This window comes from Lytechinus pictus, chromosome 16 (assembly GCF_037042905.1).
Source record: "Lytechinus pictus isolate F3 Inbred chromosome 16, Lp3.0, whole genome shotgun sequence".
Taxonomy (NCBI): Eukaryota; Metazoa; Echinodermata; class Echinoidea; order Temnopleuroida; family Toxopneustidae; genus Lytechinus; species Lytechinus pictus.
In genome coordinates this window covers 17,805,356-17,823,666 of record NC_087260.1, presented here as the reverse complement: position 1 = coordinate 17,823,666, position 18,311 = coordinate 17,805,356, and the positions used below count along the sequence as shown (strand labels likewise).

General features: G+C 36.9%; 1 protein-coding gene across 1 annotated transcript; it reads right to left on the bottom strand.

The window, feature by feature from the left end:
• Positions 1-2,580: 2,580 nt before the first annotated feature.
• On the bottom strand, positions 2,581-17,324 carry LOC129278705 (beta-1,4-galactosyltransferase 5-like). Its single transcript, XM_064111507.1, has 7 exons — positions 17,167-17,324; positions 16,041-16,088; positions 8,164-8,426; positions 7,260-7,376; positions 6,612-6,799; positions 5,128-5,352; positions 2,581-4,095 (listed from the first exon to the last, which is right to left on the bottom strand). The coding sequence occupies exons 1-7, from the start codon at positions 17,282-17,284 to the stop codon at positions 3,900-3,902; spliced, it is 1,155 nt and encodes a 384-aa protein (XP_063967577.1). The 5' UTR covers positions 17,285-17,324; the 3' UTR covers positions 2,581-3,899.
• Between the last annotated feature and the right edge of the window lie 987 nt (positions 17,325-18,311).

Below are 18,311 nucleotides of genomic sequence, written 5' to 3'. Positions count from 1 at the left end.
GCCGAGCGCGAACTTTAACCCGGGGTTCTCTGAAACATTACGACACTATTCGTTATTGACAGACCCGTATAAAATGCATATTTTGGTGAAAATATTTTTAAAAATCAATGTAATTCGGAGGTGCCAGGCGGGGTGATCAAAGGCGCTTAGATTTTTTTTTTATTTTCCCTCATATTCGAGTAGTAGCAAATTTTTATCATTTAGTAATAAAACATACATCGCAGTTAGAAAGCACATAATTTTCATTCCGAATAAGTTTTATGCCATTATATTGATGTACATGTATTATGTTTCTATGTTGGTCCTTTATCCATTTATCTCTTCTTTCAGAGTGGTTCAATGAAAATAATGTCATCGTGTGGCGAATAAGATTCGTTTCCACAGAATAATCAAAATGGAAATGGCTCGTGGGGGGCTTGATGAATAAAAAATATATATTATATGTATTTGTATTATAATAATGTAAAAGATTATGAAATTAATAGTCAGAAATTGGTTTATTCCCTACTGGAAAGAGCACAGTGTCCCACAATGTGTGCCACAGTGTGTTCACAATGTGGAACACAATGCGAAATCACTTTCACACCGTAAAATTTGAGCATTTCAACAGTATGAATCACATAATCAAATAGTCGACCGTGTGAGCATATGGACAGTCACATTGTCTAGGTGTCCACAGTGTGAAGATATCTTCACACTTTTGAATTTAAGTATTTTAACAGTGTGAATAATATTTCCACATAGTCCACTGTGTGAACACACTGGTGACACTGTGTTCTTTCCGGACTCGGTATAAACTGTGGTATTCGGGCTGACTCTGCATCGGGACGACGACACGACATTTGCTCCGACCTTGATTTCTCAAAAGACAGTGGCCCGTATTCTGAACTCAGGTTTAAATTAATCCCTGGTTTAAAGTTGTGGTTTAACTATCACAATGGAGAGCCAGTTGGGACACAAATCACTCACATTACACATCCATTTTATTGACTCATTGGACACTCAAACTGTCTGGGAATGATAACTGAAGTATTCTGAAGTATTTTTCTTCATTATGAAAGCAACAGGAAAAATAATAGTAAGCATAGGAGATGTACAATATAAACATATTTTTTTAATTTTTGGCTCCCCATAATTCTAGCACAGAGTTGGACCGTGGTCTAAGTTAAACCTGACTTCAGAATACGGGCCATAGGGTTAGAGTTAGGATTGTGATATAGTTTTTATTTCAGAATAATGTAAAGATAAGAATTATCATTATGGTTTATTTAGTTTTGAAGGTTAGGTGTTATGTTTGACTTAACGTGCAGATTTTCCATCGGAGCAATTGTCGCCGGAGCAAATGTCATGGAACCATAGGGGCAACTTGGCATTGCAGGAAGAATTACCATAAGCCCCACATGCGCGTTTCTGATTGGCTGAAAGTCACGTTGCGTGTGATTTCTAGAGTTGCGACTCATTCCATCACTTTCTACAACCGGCCCTAAATAATTTGCTTTCGAAATGATAGATCGGGGGCCCCGTCACACAAAGAGTTACGATTGATACGATCTATCGTATTCGTAAGTCTATGGAAATCCTTCAACGTCATAATTTTTCTTTAGGAAATTTACACGATGTCCATTGTAAACAAAGAGAAGTACACTGAATATTCAAGAAAACTATGAATGTATTAATAAAATCATATCTAAAGAATATTTTGAACAAACAAGTGTTTTAGATGTTGACGTTGTTGGCTTTCCATAACTTGTGATTGATTGAATCAATCGTAACTCTTTGTAAGACGGGGCCCAGGGGAGCGTTTCATGAAAGGAGTTGTCGGACGTTTTATCCTACAAGTCATATTTTACCCGACAGTCACCATAGTAACAGCGCTTCTCAGCCAATCAAAATCAAGGAAAGTTTACAGATATGACCACTTCTCTGATAAAACTGTTGATGAAACGATGTTGGTCATAACTGAGGGGGGGGGGTACCAAAACGGAAAAGAAAATTGAATGATAAGCCAAATAAATAAGATGTGATGTTAGGTTATTGCATACGTCATTTAGGCTGTGTCGTAATGAAACGTTTTATAGCAGGCTGAGTTTTGGATGTGTACTTATTTGGGACTTTGCAAGCGAACGAACAAAGTGAGCCAAAAATTAGCATTACTATCACCATCATCCTCCACATGATCATCATCATTACCATCATCATCATCCCTATCATCATCATCATCATCATCGTCATCATCATCCTCTTCTTCCTCCTCCTCGTCATCATCTCCCTCCTCCTCCTCCTCATCATCATCATCATCATTCATCATCATCATCATCACCACCACCACCACCATCATCATCACCATCATCATTATCATCATCATCATCATCCTCCTCATCATCATCATCGTCATCATCATTACCATCATTTCCTCCTCCTCCTCATCATCATCGTCATCATCATTACCATCATTTCCTCCTCCTCATCATCATCGTAAACACCATCATCGTCGTCATCATTATCACCACCTCCACCACCTCCACCACCACCAAAACATATGTCTTGTGTAGGCCAGTAAAATTTCAATCACAGCAACGGTTCGAGTCTCAATATGAGCAAGATTTTATTAATCAGCATAATCCACTTTTAACACGAGGGCTTTCATTCTGGACCAAGTGTCCTTAAGGTATAATTAGGTTCCGTCAATGGCGTACAGATGGGGTTTGGGGCGCTTGCCCCCCCCCCCAAAAAAAAAACAAAAAAAAAACGAGAGGTATGGAAAGATAGAAGGGTGTAATAAAATGTTATTTTTCTGAATATTGTATCAAAATCTATCACTAAAATTTGATTCTTTTAAAATAAATTTTGCCCGATACGCCATATCTAGCCCCTTCAATTGTTGAAGGGCTTATTACGCCACTGGGTGCCGTAGTGCAGTAGTGCAGTAGAATTGCCACGGGTGATTAGAAATGCAGTGTTTGTGTATGAATGATTTTTTTACACCGTTACACCAAACCTGAAATTAGTCTGGTGCTATAGGATTGACACCATAAGGTGTTCAGCTGACGATTATGTCCATGGTATCATTTTTGGTAAACCCACCATGGCGCTAGGTTGGGCAGCCCATCCAATCCACCAAACCAACATCGGATCTGATGAAATCACCCTTCTATCATGTCTACTGCATTATATTATAAGTATAACGGTACAGGTACATCAATAAATAACATAAAGTTGTTTATTTAAATACATTAACACTTCATATTGACTGGATATTATAATTGCAAATGGAAACAAACACTCTTTATTATTAAGTTCTTTGTTTTATTAAGTAATGCATCTAAACATATATTGTCATTTTATCTGATTTTATTTTGTATATTTGTAAACCCCGACTAGTGAGGAGAGCTTCATAACAGAAACTAGTTTTTCTTTTAGTCATCCTCAGGCACTAGTCGGTGGTAATTTATTCCTCTTGTATATATTCTTATTGTCTTTTGCCTGGAAATAAAATAAATAAAAAATAAATAATAAAACCAACTCCAAAACGATCGATGGTAAGCCATTCAAAATAACGTAATAGATTTGATCGGTCTAGTATCGGTATCATCGGTGAAACTAGGGCATAGCCATTGCCGAATGGTCTGAGGCGCCTGGCTACATAGAAAGTCCGAGGTTCGATCCCCAACCGCGGCACCTATGCCCGTGAGCAAGGCATTTAATCGCCAATGCTCTGCCATGTATTCAAAATAAATGAAAATTCTATACGCATTATTGATGAAAAACAGTTTTATGCAGATCTTTTGTACCTGAATAAATATGTTCTAATAAATAAATTAATTATTGGTAACTACATGTAGGTGTGCACTTGTTTTTGTTTTATTGTTGTTGTTTTTTTAATAAAAAAGCCAATCGCGTTATTTATCATGATTATGGTCTTCGTGGTTTGAGAACTTTTCACAGGGTGGCATATTGCTGTTCCATGCCTCTTTCTGCACATCCACCGATATTTTGGTGTAAAGAGGAAATAACTCGAGACTATCCACTGAGTATGTCATATTATTGATGCCTTCCCAGTCTGCTCGCATCTGGAAATTGTTGTAGAGGCAGTCCCTGTGATGAAATTAAAAATGAAAATCCATATTTTAGTGTTCGAAATAGAAATCTGAAACAGAAATACACCCAAATTCATTTTGCCCGGCAGGCACTGTGTAGCGCTAGCTCAACGTTATTCTAAATCGTTGAACGCCAAACGGGGTATATAGCAGGAACAACTCTCATCTGTTAACGTCTTTTAGTCTGACGCTGCCATGAACTCCCAAACGTCCCATTTGTGAGTCGGACGCTCTATCAACTGAGCAAAAACGCCGGTGTCAGTTTACAGGAAAAAATAATGTATTTTTTAAATTTATTTATAAAAATTTACATAGTTTCCTCCATCTGTTTATCGACATTTTCTCTTTATAACAGAAGGATATTATTCTGACTGGCATGTCGAAAACTCATATATGATTATTTTTGCGAGAAAATTTATATCAATATCTATTTATATGTTCGTGGACTATATAAGAGGGGAAGGGAGTAATAACTTCTCACATGATTTTCGAGACATTTTCTGTTTGTTTTTATCTCTAGTAATTGCAATACTCCCTCGAAGTGACTATTTAGCTCTTTACATCAACAGAGATACCAGGCGCGGTTCCAGACTAAAAGTTTTTTTTTTTGGGGGGGGGGCCTCTGGGGGCTTGAAAAAAATTTCGACGTTGGTTTTTTCAATACAATGAAAATGGCCTATTGTGGATAGCCTTATACACACCAAACAGCTAGTCCCCCTCTGATAAAAATATTACTAATATCGTGCGAGAGAGCGTAGCGACCGAGCGATTTTTTTTTCCAAAATGCTTCTTTTTGCGACAGATCATTGTGGCAGAGCCGAGTTGCAATGAATTTATAGATTGTCTTAAAACAGGAATATTTCATTGAACATAACAATAACATGAAATTGTACTTTCATTCAAATTATACTTTTGTCGTTTTCATCACTTTTGGAAATAGCGGGTGGGGGCACTTGGCTCGTTCCCCTTGTGTCCCCTCTCTGTAGATAAGCCCCTTTACGTGTGTTTTATACTGGAAATATTTACTTACACTTCTGGGCATAGTTGCTTTTTTTGTTTTTCTTTATGATGAAGCGATCTGTAGTAGCCATTTTCGGTTTCTCGAGTGATTTTAAAGCCCTTCCGCTTCAGTCTCACCGAGAGCTCGTCATCTTCGCCTCCCCAGCCCCAGTAGGCATTGGAGTACCCGTTGCTCAGCCGTACCTGCTCGGCCGTCAGTCCGACAACGCCGCCGAAGATGTCCTCATACGGCATTCTATACGTCGACAGAGTGGAAAAGAAAGGATATCGGTTGCTTGATTAGTTTTCGCTCCACGACGCACGACAGATTCAAGAACATAGTAAGCTTGTTGAAAATGCCCGTCAAAATGACAAGGAACAGCTGGGCGGTCTTTGTCGAAAATTTATTGGTGAACTGGTACAGCCTGGGTACAGCAGTTTTGTTCGAAGTTTCAGAGCTGACAAAAATGCAAATCTGTCGTTTGTCAAGAGTCAAAAGGGGTCTAAGCTTTCGATCCTAGCAGAATATTCGTCGGAGGCAAAGAATCTTCGTCGGAGGTCATTTTGCCTCCGACGAAGATTCTGCTAGGATCGAAAGCTTAGGCCCCTTTTGACTTTCTTATTTACTCCATTGGCTCTCTTTTATTAGATAAGCAGTTTTCAGCAGCTTCTTTTTGCCGTTTGTCAAGAGTCGAGGATGAAACTGCTGTTTTGATTTACCGATTTTTCCCATAATGCCGTTGTCCGGCACACCGGCCGATCACACCGACTCAAGATCGGAAAAATTAAAACCCTTGAAGCAATCGGTTTTGACGTGGTTCCATTTGTCTCATTAATTGTCTTTGAAGTGTTTTCAGAGTTTTTTTTTGGGGGGGGGGGAGGGGGGGGGGGACATTAGCGCTGGGTTTTCTTTTTCTTTCATAGCTTTGAATGAGAAATGTTGAAATTTTCAAACTTGACAACGACAGCGTGAATGCTAAACAATATCATTTCGAATCATTGTAGTAGCTTATTACTGAGCCAAAATGTGGAGGTAGGGCGCCATGGCAACGATTTTTTTTACTAGGGGATGCTGGTTTGAATTTTACAATTAAAAAAAGTTATTACTCTAATATGAAGATGATTTTGGTCTGAAAAAAATAACAATAAAAAGAGAAAGGTTTTCGCTCGATGATTTCGGCTAAATTTCAACTTTTTAGCAAAAGCCTACTCATCTGTTTTCCAGGGGTGCTGCCCATGTATGATGAATAACATGCGCAGCATGGGCCCCCAGGCAAATTTTGATGAATGTTTCAGCCAGAGTTGGTTTCAGCATCCCCAGCACCCCCGCTTCCAAGGGCCATGGGTCGGGCTGGTTGGGCTGAACGAGCATGAACTCACAATGAAAAAAAAGTGGAGGGGCCTGATGGAGCCCCCAGCACCCCCTCTCTCACTGCAGTTCTGTGTGGCACCTGATTCTTGCAGTTGACATCGTGCATTGGAAACGGGGCAAGATGTCGATGTACATGCACTTACCGATATCTAAGTTGCTCAGTATAAGCTGCAAGATGACGGGGGAAGTTGGCGCATCCATAGTAGTTTTTGCCTTTCATTGGGATGAGGTCGGTATCGTGAAAAATGACGCAGTCCCAGTCCCCGAAGAGGGTCGCAGCCCGGTAGCCGATGTTTTTCATCAGTCCTCGGTTGAACTGCAAGTTGTTAGACTGTTGAAAAAAATGATACAAATAAATAAAAGTTTTAATTATGTCATCACTTTTTGTTTAGATCAGTTCTCATCCTCCTTCCGTGATTAGGCCTATCATCATCATCCTTTGACTATTGACAACGCTATTGACCAACTTGTGATAATTTTATTTAACCCTATTATGGGATGCTACTTTGCAGTTTGTAATCGGAAAAATAAATCTCAAGTTTGTCAAAAATATTAAGAATTGAAAGACAGCGACGCCATACGATAAAAAGAGTTCGGATTGTCACTTGGTTTACACCACTCTTATCTCCTTTTCGTATGGTTTCATCCAGCATGGTCTAATCCTAGTTAAGTAACTCCCAGCTCGTCTCATATTTTGGTCCTATTACTATTCAGCACAATTCACCATAATTTTCTAACAAAAATTCAAACACAAATTAGTAATAAAGAACATGATATCACAATTTTCTCACCTGTTCCCCGATGAAGAATCCAAATTCTAGCTTTTGGTTTTGTAGAAATGGAATCAGATTGTTGATGAGGATTGCCAGATGGACTTTCCGATCCCTAAACGGAACAACTATTGCAACCTTGAGAAAGTGATAAATGATGAAATAATCGGAAGAATCGGTAATACAAAGGAGACATCTCCTTGCATTGTAATACTAGCTCGTCACTCGTGCATGACATACAAAAATGTAAACATGCACACTAAAAACAAATACCCTCATATAACCTAACTGAATATTTGAACTTTTGGCTGTTGTTTGAGACTTCAAAGGGTGTCAACAAACGTTTTTAAAAATATTCACAGCAAAGTAAGAAATTGGTATTAGAAAACAAACGTTGTTGGTTTTAATAATTGCGTTTGGTTTATTTCAATATAACCTTATTCATATAAAATGTAAACATTTTGTTTGAAGTTTAAAACAATGATCAGTTTATATAGAAAGGTAAGTTATATAACCCCCTCCCCATTTTACTGAATAATTATGTTGAGGTCAATGTACGCAACCAGGTTCGGCACATTCGGTTTATATTCTGAATTCCTGTAGACTCTAATGCTATAGTCACGCCAAAATTCGGGGAGGGGGGCATAACATGGCGGAGGGGAAACATTTATAAAAAGTCGAAAGCGAGCGAGCAAAAATTTTCACCTCTTTAAAATGAAACGTCTAATTTTGTGATGTTAAATGTTATCTTATTTTACCCTTATTTCTTTAATTTCTTTATTTTTCTCCTTCTTTTCATTTTTATTTTATTTTGAGGCTCCCGTTTCCCCCCCCCCTCCCCATCAATACGACAGTCTGTGAATCGAGGGGAAAAGACGATTATAAACAAAATAACGAGACTATTATTCCGGGCTATTATTCCTACCTTCCATTTTGGATGACAATCGGACGGGCGCCATCTACCGCCAAGTATGTAGTCATAGTTTACTATTTTGACTGATTCTGTATAAAAAATTTCTCTGGCGATATGATCAAATCCTGCTTGAGACTTGAGATTTTGGGCAAGATGTTCGTTTGCACGTTTCAGACGAAATAGCACTTCTTGGTATCGAGATGGACCGAACACAGCCGGCTCGAGGGTGGCGAAATCGATGGATTTAAGACTTGCATCGTATCCGAAGTGCAATTCTAGATGATGAATATATTACAGGAAAGAAAAATGAGAAGAGCAGGGTGTGGTATATAGAGGGGAGCATTACACTAATTCAATTAAAGTATTCCTAAATAAAACACGATGAACACGATGGGAAAACAATTGTAAACAAACAGAGAAAATATATACAAAAAAGTATAACAGAACATCAACAATACAAACATTGGTAATAGTATCAGAATTTTCACCTCGTTTTAATAATAGAGTTTAAAAAAGTGAATGGAAATTAGGTATGCACTAAACAAATATATTCATTCAAATATATTCATGGAATGACTTTTAATACCTCAAAGACAAAGGTGATGCATATCACAAGAAGTAGACGAGTTAACCCACCTACCTATTACTTAAACAATACTGCTCTAAGTTCTGATTCTTCCATTAGATACCTGGGACTGATCCTCTCTTCCGATCTCTCCTGGAAAACCCACATTGACTCTGTTGTATCACGTGCTAATCGTCTATTGGGATTCATAAGACTGGTGGCACGTGGTGCTTCTGCATCTTCTATATTCTGCTTATACAAGTCAATAGTATTACCGATCTTAGAGTATGGTGTGCCTGCATGGCATCCCATAACCTCAAAACAGGTGGATAAGCTTGAGCGTGTTCAGAGGACAGCCACTAGACTTGCCCTAAAACAGCGTCGTGGTGAGATGTCCTACGAAGATAGGCTCAAACTTCTCGACTGGTCTTCACTTGCCTCCCGACGAGATTATCTCCTATGTTCCTTTGCAATTAAGTGTCTTCGTGGAATTTGTAACTGTGAACAGCTCAGTGCAAATATCTATATCAACCCCCGCCATCCTGAAACACTTTCTTTCCGTCATCTGCCCTCTAGAACTCAGTCTTTTTTCTTTTCACCCTCTAGGCGCCTTCCAAGACTTTGGGACACTCTTCCTCTAAGTGTAAGAGATAATGCTGTTTCAACTTCCCTCTCTTCATTTCTTTCTTCTTTAAAGGGAGCACTCCTGTCCAACTCATAAATAACTCCATTTTCTTTCCATTTTTTATTTTTATTTTTTATTTTTGCTTTCTTTTTACCACCTCATTATTCGTGCTATGATTCCAACAATGACATTTCTTTAATAATTATTTTTGTCTGCTGTATTATACAGTGCTTATATCTCTTCCCCCTCTCTTCTCCTCTATTTAGTTGGAACTTTATTACCTCTAGAACAGTTATACTGAATTAATTTTTGCCATTATACTTTTCCTGTAATTTGATATGCTTGCCATATTACCTAAATAATTACATGTACTTTGCATATTTCATTCTATGATGTGTATCCAACATTTGTGTTTCCTTTATTGTAATTTGATTCAATTATCTGTCAGTAAGGATTTAGTATATAATTATTTTTTTTTTTTTCAATGAATATTTTAGAATAATGCTCAAGGAGTACAGGCTGTATGATCTGTTATATCCATTTGGTACAGTTGATTTTTTTTTTTTTTTTTTTTTATTCCTCTTTAGCAAAACTGTTGGGGGCGCATAAAATTCTAAAAATCTCAATATCATTTCTATATTTTTTTAATTATTATTATTACTATGCAGTTCTTAATTTCTCTTCTTTTTCTTCATCAAAGGAGGCGAGTTTCCTGTAATTTTATTTTACTATTTGTTGTCTCAATGATTGTTATTTATTAGGTGCTGGAGCCTGGCGAGTACACATGTCATTAATAGGAATGTGGAGGCATGCTCTTGCTGTTGTCTAGGGCATTCCTCCTTATTTCATTTCATTGTTGCTTTTCAGGCTCTAGTACCTCACACAAATCTAAGTTATCTTTGTGCTATGTTATGTTAAGCATTACACACATATCAGTCCGGCATGGGTATTCAAATTCTTCCCAATACCCGTCTTTATTCCTTTTACTGTATCTTGCCTGGCGTTACGTACATACTTTTTAAATAATGTTTGTCAATGTGTTGTATTTGAATTTTAATAATGTGCAATTTATATATTGAATGTGCAATATTCTCTCAACGATTTTTCCATGAGGGCTCGCATGCCTCTGGGCAATAGTACTGAATTTTACTTTTGCGAGCCCTGGCCCATGGAAAAACCGTTTTCTTACTGTTTCTTCTTCTCTTTCATTTCTACCTTATCTATATTTAATTATTCAATTTCAAATTGTATTTATGTAATTACATTGTACAATTTTTGTATGTTTTTATGGCCAAATAAATAATAATAATAATAATAATAATAATATATATCTTGTTGAAACGGCATATCCAAAAGGAACCGATCGGTATATGGTATGGCTTGGTGCCAGGTAAAAATTGCAGAGGTAGAAATAGCCCGGGAGAAATGGCAGCAGTAATAATGGAAGAAGTAAAAATGACAGAGGTAAAAATGGCAGAGGTAATGATGGCAGAGGTAAAATGGCAGAGGTAAAAATGCAGAGGTAAAAACGGCAGAAGTAAAAATTGCAGAGGTAAAAATGGCAGAAGTAAAAATGGCAGGTAAAATGGCAGAGGTAATAATGGCAGAGGTAATAATGGCAGAGGTAATAATGGCAGAGGTAAAATGGCAGAGGTAAAAATGCAAAGGTAAAAAAGGGCAGAGGTAATGATGGCAGAGGTAAAAATGGCAGAGGTAAAAATGGCAGAAGTAAAAATGACAGAGGTAAAAATGGAAGTAGTAAAAATGACAGAGATAAAAATGGCAGAAGTAAAAATGACAGAGGGTAAAATGGCAGAGGTAAAAATGCAGAGGTAAAAACGGCAGAGGTAAAAATTGCATAGGTTATAATGGCAGATGTAAAAATGACCGAGGTAAAAATGACAATGGTAACAAAGGCAGAGGTAAAATGGCAGAGGTTAAAATGGCAGAGGTAATAATGGCAGAGGTAGAAATGGCCGCAGTAAAAATGGCTGAGGCAAAAATTGGCAGAGTTAAAAATAGCAGAGGGAAAAATGGTAGGGGTAAAAATGACAGAGGTAAAGATGACATGCTACGAGTCAACAAGGGAAAGGGAGAGCCGCTCTCCCGTCAAAATTAGTCATAATTATTGACCTTGAATGGACTCTTGTCAACGAAATATGCTTTATATATAAATATTAGTTGTGTTGTTTTTCCCATCATTTTAGGTCTACTTATCAGTTGATATGATTTAACTCAAATATTTTCTTGCCAAAATTTCTTCAATTAGTGAGTGATAAACGGATCTTCAGTTGGCCAGTTCGTATTGGACAGCGCTTCATTTGCATATACCCAACGATGTAAATGTAAACACCCAACATGTGCTACCATAATAATGAACTCACAGAAAAAGACAAGTTCGGGAATACATCGAACCACATGCACGTGTTCCATTCATGACAATTTCCCGCCTTAACAAGTTTTGCGCCAGTGTGAAGAGTGCCATTTTTAAAAAGGTATGCATGATCATGATAACAGAAAAATAAGAAAACATCTTGTAATAAAACTAATTTATTTTCACAACATAATGGGTCCGAATAGATATTGATATGACACGTATAATTTTTAATGATGCAACTATAGCAATTATTGCTTAGCTTTATATAGTAATACCTTGTTGCAGCTATATTGTAGATCAAATGGATGTGAGGTTCCCAAACTAGTTTCTATGGTAACGGTTACCGTATGAATTTGAAAATGTGTAGCGAATTAGGAATTCAAATTTAAGGGTGCTTCTTTCCTAGGTACCATTCTATCAACCTGTTCTGAAGGAGCAGTTTACCCTGACAAAAATTGTAGTACAAAATAACATAAACAAATATATTGGTGAAGGTTTGAGGAAAATCCATCAAAGATAGAGAAATTTATGAAATTTGAAATTTTTGATGTTCAATGCCATAAACGAGCAGCTGTCCCATATTTAATGCACTATAAAATAAAATGTATACTTTTCAATCTTTTAATGGTTGACGATGACTGAAATACTTTTATATTCAGACCAAAAAAAGGGACATTATAAGCAAAATTTGTAATCATGATACGTACTTGTCTCGCTAAACAAACAATGTGAGCGCGAAGCGCGAGCTGAAATCTTGTATATATTGACACTAAGCAGGAGCATTTTAAGGACTATATTTTAGGAATCCATTAAATGTACATATATCTCACCATAGTCTTTTAATGTGAGTGCCAAGCGCATGCTGATTTTTTTTAGAATTACATCTAAGCACTTTTTGTAATCATTGTAATCACGATTATCATATGCATCTCACTAATCAAATATTGCGAGCGCGAAGCGCGAGCTAAAAATTTAGAAAATTCAAACATGAAGAGGGGCATTCTAAGGCTTGTTTATAGGAATTCATGAAGACCATACGTATTTCACTAACAAAATGATGCGAGCGCGAAGCGCAAGCTGAAAATGTTTGATATTCAGATCAGAAAAAGGGACATTTAAGGACATATTATAGGAATTCATGAAGAGCAGACGTATTTCACAAATCCACTAATGCAAACGTAAGGAAAGAACAGGAATTGTTTTATATTAAGAACTTAAAATGGGGCAATTACTTTAAAGTGATTGGTTAACATTGGTTTGACTTTAAAAAAATCTGAGCCAGAAGGTCACACTTGTCACCTGTGTCTGTGATATGTTACAAAAATGAAGCCCAGAAAAAATTGCGTTCGAAAATAATTATCTAGTGCTTCAAAAATTGCCACAATATAAAGTGACCAAAAACACCATCTTAATTTCATCCCATACACTTATGTGTACTATTTAGGCGTCTATAAGACGCCTATTTACAAAATCGGGGTTTGCCTTATAGTTTAAGCTTTTCATTCTCAATAATGGTTGTTTTCAGGGTTTATTAGTTCTAATACATGCACTTGTACACATGTTTCATCTTGGTTTGATAATTTTTTTAATCGGCTGCTCACAAAGTTAAACAATACCTTTAAGTAGTCATGAAAAAGAAACATATGTCTCTACATATAATAATTCGAAATGCGATAAAATATATTTGGTGTATATTGACTTGAAGGTTTTAGCACAACATGATTATATATCTCGTTAAACAGACTATGCGAGCATCAGGAACAATAAAGACATTGGCCCTGAGCAAACTATGTTTCATAAAGTTATGAATTTTTTAAATGTAATATAACATTTACATAATTGTAATATAAAATTATTATGAACAATAATTTATTATTTCCTACTACATTTCTCTCCCTGTCTCCCTCTTTTTCTCCTTCTCCCTTTTTTTTTTTGGGGGGGGGGGGGCACGTGCCCCCCATGCTACCGTAGTTACGCCACTGAATGACGGTATAATAAAAACCATTTTCATTCTTTTTTTATAAAGAAAATGACATTCCATTGTTTTTTAATACGCGATCTATGGGAAAGCTGTTCACACATGAAGTCACCATTAGAAATAAAATTCTAATAACTTTATTTTAATCTTTTAAGGATGTCCTCAAATCTTCACCGATATTTTTTAGAATGATTTTTTCTGCTATTTTCACAATAAACTGCATGACAAGGTGAACTTCCCCTTTAATAAAGTAAGTACAATACTTGGGATCTAAAGTGTGCTTCAAATGTGCTGGTAGAGCGATTCGACATGAGAAGACCGTAAGTCTATAGGGGGAAAATACGATACCAAATACAAAAACACAAAAAAATGCGCTTTCCATCAATCCGATTCTCTTCTCAGTACCTTTCTTCTTCAATCTATAAACATGTGTGGTATTTACTCTGACATTTATATTGCATGGGGGTTTAAGACCGGCCATTTTCCTGCCATTTTTCCTATGCCATTTTACCTCTGCCATTTTTACCTTAGCCATTTTAACCTTTGCCATTTTTACCTCTGCCAATTTTACCTCTACCATTTTTACCCCTGCCATGTTTACATCTACCATTTTTACCTCTGCCATTTTTACCTCTGCCATTTTTACCACTGCCATTTTTACCTCTACCATTTTTACACCGAACCGTATGGCTGTACCAAAGAATAAAAAGAAATAAAATCATTATTTATTGAAACACATAACAAAATCAGACTATGTGGAGAAATATGGTCTGGAGAGAGAATGAAGGGGGGGGGGGGGCGGTTAAAAATGTAAGAAAACGAAAGAATGATTTAGTTGGTTTAAATGCATCGGTTAACACTAATGTGCTTTTAAAAGATCTGACTTGCAAGTTCCCATTTGTCCGCTGTGTCTGTGATATGTTGTAAAAAAGAACCAGGAAAAAGTTGCACAGAAAATCATTCAGTAAAAAAAAAATACGGTTCATAGAAAACCGCCACCAATTCTATTGAATATATATGTAAATATGCTATTGTTATGTATTCATCATCGCGCAATTACAATAAAGATGTAAACGGACACAAATTCATGAAAATCCCAGACTCAAGAGTCATGTTTTTTTTGGTGCATCCGGCACTCAAGACACCACATTAGGAGGCATATATACCAGCAGCACTTACATCACTGATGCTTGTACACTCCTCTGAACTTCAGATTGATTATCTTACAATTCTTTATACATATCATGTTACAATTATTCAATTTCATTCAAGACCTAATTTTTTTTCTCTTGCAGTTTATGCTGTTATCATATTAATTGCAAACCTTTAGGTCAGGGCCGTTCAATTTTGTAAGAAAATAAGCTTGAAACAAAAGAAAAGATATTTCATAAAATGAATCTCGATTCAACTTAAATTACATGATATCCAACTAGCTACTAGGGGCCTGAGAACGATTATTTTTAAGAAGGGGTGCTGGGGATTTTGTTTAGAAAAAAAAATGACAAGCCCATAACTCAATACAATCAATAGTAACTTCAAAATGAAGGTGATTTTGGTCAGGAAAAAAATGCAGAAGCAAAAAAAAAAATAATAATAATAATAATGATAATTATAGTACCTTAATAGTACTAAAAAAAAATCCCTAATCACCTATTCGTAACTGACCTTGCCCAGCATCGGTGAGAGAAATCACGGTATTGTTTATGTCTGGTACCGATCATCAGCATCATCGGACAAAAGACATGGAAAACACCGATATGCAGACAAAATTCCTGTTCATTTCATGTGTCTAGTCATACTACCTCACATGACACGCAAGGGCCACGGAAGCTGGGGGCTGGGGGGGGGGGGGGGGGCTTCAGCCCCCACTTTTTTCCAAAACCGTGTACAAAAACGTAAAAATTACCATATTTGTGATTTTTTGCATTGTCATGTACAAAAACGTAAAAATGACCATATTAGTGATTTTTTGCATGGTCAGTCCCCCACTTTTGGCTCAGCCCCCCCCCCCACTTTGAAAACCGTTCCGCGGCCCCTGACACGTTCCTCTAAATACAAAATCCCGCCTTAATCTTTTGGCTAATAATAATAATTTTTGTTTACCCAGGATAGCCACTAATGAATTGTTTTTTTCAGCGCGCCCTGCATAACATAAAGTTATTATTACCACAGTCCCGCCCCCCCCCATTCTAATACGTCGAGCACCTGACAAGAAGGTCTTTGGTATGACTCGGTCGGGGATCGAATCCAAGATCTTCCGATCATGAGGCAGACGCTCAACCGCTGAGTTAACATGTCTGGTCATGAATGAAGAATAATAAATGAATTTAAAAAATTTGCTCACCATTGTCCGATGGAACTTTGCAGTACTTTAGGCCTACATTCGGGGCACCTTAATGGAGCAAGAAAACAAAAATGGATGTAAATATATCACACTTTGGAATACAACATCTTGTAAACTTAAGAAAAATGCGTTAATTGTTAGAGAAGGATAATGATCATTGGGATTTGTTAAAAACATCTCGCTTTGAGCATGTACAGCTGCGTATTTCCTCAAGGATCCGTTGTGGGACCCCGCCTGTTTTCTCTGTATGGGCCTATTGGTCCTCCCACAAAAAGCATCACTAGTTATGAGGATGCAAGTGATGCCATATACGGAGGACATACAAATTTACATATCCATAACATTCGACAATCTGAGTCGACCAAGTGGCAAATTACCATCACGATAATTATGTTGCAACATTGGGAATTCATCCTCCTCATCATCATCATTATCATAATCACCATCAGTATCATCGTCAACATCACCATCATCATCATCACCATCATCATCATCCTCGTCATTATTCATCAGCATCATTATCATAATCTCCATCACCATCGTCATCATCAGCATTATTATAATCTTCATCATCATCATCATCATCATAATCATCGTCATCATCATCATCATCATCATTATCATCATCCTCGTCATTATTCATCAGCATCATGATCATAATCTCCATCACCATCGTCATCATCAGCATCATTAGAATCTTCATCATTATCGTCATCGTCATAATAACTAATATCATCACCATCATCATTGTCATCATCACCACCATCAGCAGCAGCATCATCATCATGATCTCAATCACCATCGTCAGCATCATTATAATATTCATCACTAACATCATCATCATCATCAGCATCATCATTATGATCATCGATCTTCATCATCTGAATCAGCATCATGATTTTTCATCATCATTGTCATCAATATCATCATTTATGGTAATCGTCATCATAAATATCACCATCACCATCATTGTAATCATCACCGTCATCATCACCATCACCACCACCACCAAAACTATATCATCATCGTCATCACCACCACCATCATCACCACCACCACCACCACCATCATCATCACCATCATCATCACCGTCAGCATCACTATCATAATCATCATCATTTCTTACTCGAGTTAGCCGTCACGGCTATATTGTCAAGCTGTCGTCGATCAAGTTTGTCGCGATGACGAGATGTTTGTTTGACGAGATGAAGGGAGTGTTTCACTGTGATGACGACTGTGAACATCAACACGACGAGTATTAGCTTCTTTAATCTCGTTAATCTTCTCCACCTTTTATAGATGGGAGAGAAACAGAGAGAGAGAGAGAGAGCGAGAGGGGGAGGGAGAGAGAGAGAGAGAGGAGGGGAGATATGGAGATTAGAAGAAATATATGCAAGCATAAGACTGAAACATATCAGTAAATTTTACGCGAAACTTTTTCATTTCAACCCATTTTAAAAACTATAAATATGTGTAAGCAATATCTGGTTAACATTCCATTTGCTAATACTAGTATTATGAATGTCGGTAGACAAGATAGGTGATTGGTCAGGGGTAGATAAATCTGCACAACGTGTTTCTTTCATATATTCTTGCCAGACTGCACTTTTGATGTTTTTAACACAATACCAAATTATTTGCTATTTGCATTGTTGATGAGCCTTATGACAGAAGTTATTATATACATTATTCAATTCAATTACATTTTCCATTAAATTGATTACAATGCATTATTAATTGTTGCATATGTGTGTTGTCGAGTGTGTGTTGGGTTAATTTGCTGCTATCCGAGTGTATACGAGAGTGTGTGTGTGTGTGGAAACACAATATGGCCAATATTGCCTTTCTGTACTCTGTATGCAAGAGTTATGATAATGATAATTTCCGTATAATTTAAAAGGAAAACCTAGTGACTATAATGTGGTTATATGCCCGCATAAATTCTCATAATTTGGTTTTAAGCCGGAGCTCACTACCTAAATCTCTGTTTCAATAACACTCATCTTTCTTAATTTTTTTTATATTTGTATGTTTTATTAAATTATAAAGTCATAATCAAGGTAAAATTACAATATTTACAACTTATTAAGACTGTCTTATTTATTTAGTTTTCTTCGTCTTTTCCTTCCTTTTTTTCATTTCTAGGAAAAATCATAATGAGAAGGGGCGGCCCCATCCATCTCTAGCACTTTTCCTGATTGCAACTTGTTCATTTTAGTAAGGTGGATGACGTCATACTATTGAAAATAATGAACAATTGACATCTCATCA